The 7598-nt window shown below is 52.9% G+C and overlaps 1 protein-coding gene across 1 annotated transcript in view; it reads right to left on the bottom strand.

The window, feature by feature from the left end:
• The window catches only part of MCF2L (MCF.2 cell line derived transforming sequence-like), a 256715-nt gene extending 251183 nt beyond the window's left edge, over positions 1–5532 (bottom strand). The window contains exon 1 of the mRNA XM_011979440.1: positions 5366–5532. Within this exon, the coding sequence (XP_011834830.1) occupies positions 5366–5528 (163 nt within the window). The 5' untranslated portion in view covers positions 5529–5532. The remainder of the gene's footprint in view (positions 1–5365) is intronic.
• Positions 5533–7598: the final 2066 nt, after the last annotated feature.

Genomic DNA, 7598 nt, shown 5'->3' on the forward strand with positions numbered 1-7598 from the left:
GCGACTATGGCCCATGCCAGGAACACCGAGGATTCTCCACCAAGCTGCGACTATGACCCATGCCAGGAACACTGCGGATAGCCAAAAAGCCACTTTTCTTCCAAGCGTCTGTTTCCTGTGATCATTTTCCCCTTCCCCAAAGCACGTTTCAGTTCCAGCTAATTGTCTCTGCAAACCCCTCCGTGAGACTCATATCTGAATGCGGCAGCCCCATCCCTTCTCAAGGCTGGGGCGAGTCTTGGTCCTTCCCAAAGTGCTTCCCAACCCTCCCGCCTGCCCCCAGGTGGAGACAAGGTCCCTCCTCAGAATCCTGTGCAATCTCCTACCATAAAGCATGGAAGTGTTAGGTCCAGCCATAGACTCATCCATGCTCCAAGGCTTCTGACATAGAAACAGCAACGTCATGACTCCACCCAAGGCGGCAACTGTGTCTGTTTCTGTGCTGCTCTCCTTTCACCCTGTGTCTTCCACTTGTTCTTTTATCCACAAAGCTTTGCCAGCACCTGAACAGTGTGATGCTCAAAGGTTTGCTGGGACAAAAGTCACTGGCATCTTCAAAGACACCACTGACCAACGGGGATAGATGGAGTTTCTAACAGGAAGCCCGCAAGCCACCCTAGAGCTAGAGGCACTCGCCTGTGCCGGGGGGCCCCTCACCTCCGCTGTACAAGGAAGTTGTGCGTGAATCCTCCTGCTCTCTCACCCTCAATTCTAAGATGATAGAGGTTCTTCCACAGAGGTTGAACAGCATGTTCCCAGACCTCTGCTCTCACCTGGCCCACCAGAGCCAGAACGCATTACACACCACTGAAGAGCAAGGCCACGCACTCACGCTGGAGCGGGCGCTGGTGTTTTGATAGGAAAGCACTGCCAGGGAGAGGAGAGCCAGGCAAGCTCCACACGCACCCCATGGAAATGCACGATGTGTGCGTGTGTGTACATACGCGTGTGTGCACGTTCCTGCGGGCACTTGCTGTTCTCAACGAGACAGGCCGTGCGCAGGGTGAGCTCCAGAAGCCTTAGGGAGCTGATGCTGGCCACGCCTTTCCCGTTCACCTGCAAATCCTGCAGCACACCCGTGACAGCTGACCTTCAGTGGAGTGAGTCAGCTTACAAAACGCTGCAGGCTCAGGCAGGAGCCCTGAGGAGGCCTGTCTGCAGAGTGTCCCCTCAGATTAGAGGACCCCCCATAGCTGACTGTGAACCAGTTAATCACAGAGTCACTGAAACAACGTAGTGGAACACTCACGGAGCTGAAATGAAGAAACCTGAAGGGAAGCAAGAGCCAACAGAACAGCTTCAGACGGCACCGAGTGAGCTGGAAAATAAGCTCGTCAATGTTTACCCAGCAGGGCCCAGGCCTCCTGTGACCTTCTCAAAGACAAGTGTCTGTTGACTGAGAATGTGGAAGTTGGACGGGACGCTGTTCCTCGCCCAGCAGGAAAACAAAGGTAGAACCGGGGGAATCACCTTCTGTCACGGTTTCAAAGCAAATACGTGTAGGATTCAGCAATTCCACTTCCAGGGAGGCAACCCCAAGGCCTGAAAGCAGGCGCCCACACCGGTATTTGCACACCGTGTTCACAGGGGCGTTACTCACAGTAGCAGAGACGGCTGCAGGCACCCACACCAGTATTTGCACACCGTGTTCACAGGGGCGTTACTCACAATAGCAGAGACGGCTGTGACCCAAACATCCACTGATGAATGCGTGAAGAAACAAATGTGGTCCACCCACACCGTGGACTATTACTCAGTCTTAAAAAGGAAAGAAATTGTGTCACACGGTACAACACAGATGAACCTCAGAACGTTATGCCCAGTGTAATAACCTCCAGTTACATGAGGTCCCTAGAGAAGTCAATCTCATAGAGAAAGAAAGTAGGATGGTGGGTGTCGGGCTGGGGGCAGGGGTGCTGGATACCGTGAGTTCCTCTTCAAAGGTTCCACTTGTTGAACTCCCTGGTTCTTTGTCCTCTACGTTCAAAGCCTAACTTCCTTGCCTCCTTGCCCCTAGTTAAGGTTAACGACCTTCCTGCCATTCCCAATCTGTAACCCACATCTGTTCCCAATTTGTAACAACCCACATCTATTCCTTATTTGGTGCCCTTAGTTCTGAAACTGCTCCTCCCACCGCTGTAGCCCCCACCCCTGCTCCGTGTGAAGTAGCCAGTCGGGATCAGCTTAGATTGTGTGGTCTGACTCCAGCCAATGGGGACCGGACACAGCAGCGGGGACTGACTGCATTAGGGATAAAAATCCCTTCCCTGCTTTGTCCTGTGTGCTCTTGCAGTGACCACAAGAGTGAGCAGCACCGTTCTGCAGAAGTAAATTTGCCTTGTTGAGAAATCCTTTATTTAGGTGCTTGTTTTCTTTGCAACATCGAGCTGTTATTTCCAACAGGGGGAATGGGAGTGAGTGTTTAATGGAGACAGTTTCAGAGAAGATGAGAAAGTTCTGAAAATGGACGCTGGTGATGGCTGTACAACAGTGTTAAATATATAATACCAGGGAACTCTACACTTAACAGTAGTTAAAATGGCAAATTTCATGGGTGTCTATTTTATGACAAAAAAACATATTACTAATTTCAAAATTGTTCTGATACAGGTTTCATCAACACCAAGGGTCTCCAGCCAGCTGGGCTGGAGGGACATTGCCAAGGTCCAGGTGACGTGGAGACAGAGCAGGTGTGGTGCAGGCAGGGCCTGAGAGCTGAGTGTGGTTCTCCCACAGGCCACAGTCCACACAGCACACTTCTCTTTCCACAGAGCAGACGAGGCAAGGACAGCCAGAAGGGCTTCACCGCTCAGAACGCTAAGCAGATTATCATCCAATCCCCTGGAGTCCAGGGTTAGAGGGAAGCTGCCTAAAGGGCTTTATTGGTAAAGCCAGCCCTGGGCCTCCAGGACTCAGGGATCAGAGAGGTTTTGCGAGTTAGAGGGGGAAGAAGTCAGATGTGACATGATTAAGAGCCACGGCTTGCTGAGTGGTTGCTCTGACCAGCCACACGTCTGGGCTCCTCACAGCAGCTGCCTGGCTGCTACTCCTGCTGTCCACAGTGCAAGGTTTCTCGACCCGCCCAAGCTTGCAGGGACGGCAGGGGCAGGAACAAAGCCGGAGCGTGGGCCCAGGCTCCGTTCCATGGCCGGTGCACGGTGCACCCCAACACACTCCTGAGCCTGGGAGAGCTCGGTACATTGAGAAATAATAGGAGCACTTGGGTCAGTTGCGAGGGTTCCCTAACCCTAGTCCTAAACCTGCCTTACCCCAAACACTATCCCTACCCCTAACACCTACCCCTACCCCTAACACCTACACCTACCCCTAACCTCTAACCCTACCTCTAACCTTAACCCTAACCCTAACCCTAACCTCTAACCCTAACCCTAACCCTAGTCCTAAACCTGCCTTACCCCAAACATTACCCCTACCCCAACACCTACCCCTACCCCTAATCTCTAACCCTACCTCTAACCTTAACCCTAACCTCTAACCCTAACCCTAGTCCTAAACCTGCCTTACCCCAAACGCTATCCCTACCCCTAACACCTACCCCTACCCCTACCCCTAACCTCTAACCTCTAACCCTAACCGCTGCCAGCTCCCTCGGTCCCCAGAGCTGGGCCACATGAGGCTTGGGCGCTCAGGGAAAGGCACCAGTGCTGACTACAGCCAGGTTCTGAGCACCCACGGGCAGTTAATTTACAGCCAAGCTGAGCACGGGAAGACTTGACAACCTTCCAGTCACAGAAGTCAGGGCAGCCAGTCTGCAGGCGCTAAGTAGCCCCTCATTCCCACCCTCTTCTGAAGCCCCCTGGAGGACAGCTAAGCTGTGTGCGGCACTGTCCTGACAGCCCCCCGCTTCGCTCTTGTAGGAAGTAGCTGCCTCCTGGCTCACGGGGTTTCTCGTGTGTGTACATCCCAGAGAAGCAGGTGGTGTGCCAGGGAATAACGAGAGCACCTGGTTCTCAATCTGTGCGAGGTCCCGAGAGGCTCAGTCTTCAGTCTCTCATTCGTGACAGTCACTGACAAGGGAAGTGACGGAAATCAAATTCTTAATCCCGCAAAACTAAGCGCATACCCTGGCTGGGGTGACCACACCGAAACGCAACCCCCAGTCAGCCAGCTCTAAACGAACAGCCTGGGTTTCCAAGTGCAAGAGTCTGCAGAGCTGTGGCCCAGAACCGCTGGGCCAGGGAACCACAGACACGCGGCAGTCACCAGGTGGCATCTCTTTCTACAGCGGCAGACACACAGAGCTGACTCTGAAGACAGGGCCAGGGCGGTTCTCACCTGAAGACACGAACCAGGACGGAATCCCCGGGCACCAGCCCTCAGGGCAGCGGCCGTGGGAGGGGGACAGGATGGACTCAGAACACGAAAGTCTCAGAATGATGCCTTGACCCAGGGACTCCCAAGACTCCACACGAATCAGCACAGATGCCAGCTTAGGACAAGGCCCCGGAAAGCGCCGGATTTAGAGCAGGTAGCAGAATTATCAAAATCCCTTCTCAGCTCAGCGGCCACCCCATTGGTGCTGGAAACCTGCACGTCCCGTCCAGCCAAAGGACGGATTTTGCAATGCCAGCCAGCACCCGGCCACCAAATCCATGCCTGCCCTTGGTGGGTGGCGAGTGCCCACACTGGCTTTGTCCAGTGAAAACTTGACTTTTGGAATCAGTTTGGGAAGAAACGGCAGCAAATAATTATGCAGGCAAAACTAGGAACAGAGAACTCAGCCCCTTGCTCAGGTTAGAAAATACATGCAGAGCATTCAGACGGGCAGGGGCTGGAGAGAGAAGCGTTGCCTGGCCTGCATCAGGAGGTCAGCCTGAGCTCGGAGAGGCCACTCACACCCCAGGCCTGCCCGGCTCTCGCCTCAGAGGGGAGCCAATTTCAGATGCCCAGGCAGGGCCACTGGTCTGGAGACCAGCTGAGGCTTTGCCATGTTAATATGAAAACACACAAATTCAAACAATAGCTCTTTTGTTTCTAAAGAATGAAGCAAAGCCTACAAATTGTTCCCTTCAGGTATACTGAGCTTTATTTGGAACACAGACATTTCTCATGATCTCTAACCGGAGCCAAACTCATTTTAAAATACTCACTTAGATAACCAGTGCCAAGTCAAATCGATGACCACACATCTTGAGACAAGTCGTCCCAACTTGGACCTGGGCAGGTAAAAGCCATGTGAACCCATTCAAAGCCCTTCCCACAGCCTGCCACCTGGGGGGGTCACACATTCCCAGGATCTAAACCTTGTCAGTCTCTAAAAGGGCCAGAATAGCAAAGAACAGCGCAGGTCCAATCAGTGGTGAGACCCGCAAAACCAAACGAGGCCGCAGCACCCGGCGCCTACCTGTGGCCGTGGCCTCTGGTGTGTCTTGAACAAGCCTGATGACGTCAGACACATCAATTTGGTGATCCGTTTCCTCCTTTTTGGCCTCATTGGGCCGTTGTGGGGAAGAGTAACTGTTGCTTCCAGGTCTCTTGCACAGGATGAATCTCCAACAGTCAAACATGAGGCTGCAGAAAGAAGATTTTAAAAGGACAATGAGGTCATGCTGCAGAAAGACTTAAACTGTTGCTTTGAACAAAACCGAAATAACTAGTTACAGCCTTCAGGGGTATTTATTCTGCAATGAAGATAGTATGTTTGAAACTAAATTCGTTCTTCTCCAGTCAATTTCTACTGTGTCAGGGTTCACTTACACAGGGAACCTTCTTCTATAACACTGACACAGAATCAAGGGTTTCAGGAGCAAAACATATTATTGACTTCTGCTTGCTGAAGAAAAGGAAAAAACAATAACCGAGGTTTTCCCCCTTGACATTTAGACTCCTGTTTCAAAGACACAGAAGTCCCCAGTTCTCCAAGTTTCAGTATTTAATTCACCGAACGGGCAAACTTTCAAAATCAGTGCTGACTGCTTATTCGGATTACCTAAAAACATTTCTAAATCCCCTACATAGAGAACGTCCTCCGAGTTCCAGAAAGTTTAAACATAATTCCTCACTGAAAATTTGGCAAAGAAACTTACGTGAAGTTTTTGGGAAGAATCTTAGACGTACAGAGAAAACGAGTAGCCGCATTTCAAACCGAAGCCTCTGAGGCACGTGCCGGCAGCCCTTCCCTCCCAGGTGCGGACCTGCGGTGCCTCTGAGGCACGTGCCGGCAGCCCTTCCCTCCCAGGTGCGGACCTGCGGTGCCTCGCCGTGCTGTCTTTCAGCACATTATGGCTCACTCCTGCTTCCCACTGTTGGCATCCCACCCACAGGACCCCTTCCCTGGGAATAATGACGGCAACAGTTTACTTAAATAAACTGTATTGTGGCTCACGCCTGTAATCCCAGCACTTTGGGAGGCTGATGCAGGTGAATCACCTCAGGTCAGGAGTTCGAGACCAGCCTGGCCAACATGGCGAAACCCAGTCTCTACTAAAAATACAAAAATTAGCCGGGTGTGGTGGCAGGTGCCTGTCACCCCGGTTACTCAGGAGGCTGAGGGACGAGAATCATTTAAACCCAGGAGACAGAGGTTGCAGTGAGCCGAGATTGTACCACTGCACTCCAGCCTGGGCAACAACAGTGAAACTCCATCTCAAATAAAATAAAATAAAATAAAATAAAATAAAATAAAATAAAAATAAACGGTATCGGCGGCTCCACCGGGGACGTTGCTTTCCACGCCAGCGCTCACACTGCGTCCTGTCACCCAGTTCTGCTGCTGCCCGGGCCTCAGCTCCCTGGGGAAATCCCTCCTGCCCTGGCATTTCCCTGGGAAGGGGCCGCCTGCCTCCCTCCAACCTGAAATCCCTGCTCCAGTGGCTCAGAGGCCCTGCTGGGACATCTCCCCCTTTCACTGTCTTCAGTTAAATCCCCTCCCCATCCCTCAGGTCAGACCTGCAGGTGCCCAGACCACCCCACAGGCGCTCTCAGGGCCGCTGCTGTCAGTCCCCAGGGAGCTTTGCAAACACCAGCGCCCACCCTTGGAGAGCAGGCCCGTCATGAGAACCACTGCCCCACCACGTGGAGCCCCGAAGGACTACGAAGCCTGCCCAGGACAGCGTGATACCCATTGCCAACCCACAGTCCAGGTCTCAAACACTCTGGGACACCAGGGCCACACCCACGCCCCTTACAGGAGAGGCTGTGCTTCTCCACCACCGCCTCTTCCCCCAACACACAAGCTCCACAGCCTTGACTCCCACCCCACAAACGCACTCACCCCTCGGTGTACATCAGGGCACGGGCCTTCCAGACCACCCCACAGTCACCCCTCGGTGTTCAACTCATCCCTTTGCTGCTACTGTTCAGAACTTGGTACACGTCCCGGCTCCTGTGTGGTTTTTTGTTTGTTTGTTTGTTTGTTTGTTTTGAGACGGAGTCTGGCTCTGTCGCCCAGGCTGGAGTGCAGTGTTCGGATCTCCGCTCACTGCAAGCTCCGCCTCCCGGGTTTACGCCATTCTCCTGCCTCAGCCTCCCGAGTAGCTGGGACTACAGGCGCCTGCCACCGCGCCCGGCTAGTTTTTTGTATTTTTTAGTAGAGACGGGGTTTCACCTTGTTAGCCAGGATGTTCTCGATCTCCTGA

Source organism: Mandrillus leucophaeus, unplaced genomic scaffold (assembly GCF_000951045.1).
Source record: "Mandrillus leucophaeus isolate KB7577 unplaced genomic scaffold, Mleu.le_1.0 Scaffold201, whole genome shotgun sequence".
NCBI classification, from domain to species: Eukaryota; Metazoa; Chordata; class Mammalia; order Primates; family Cercopithecidae; genus Mandrillus; species Mandrillus leucophaeus.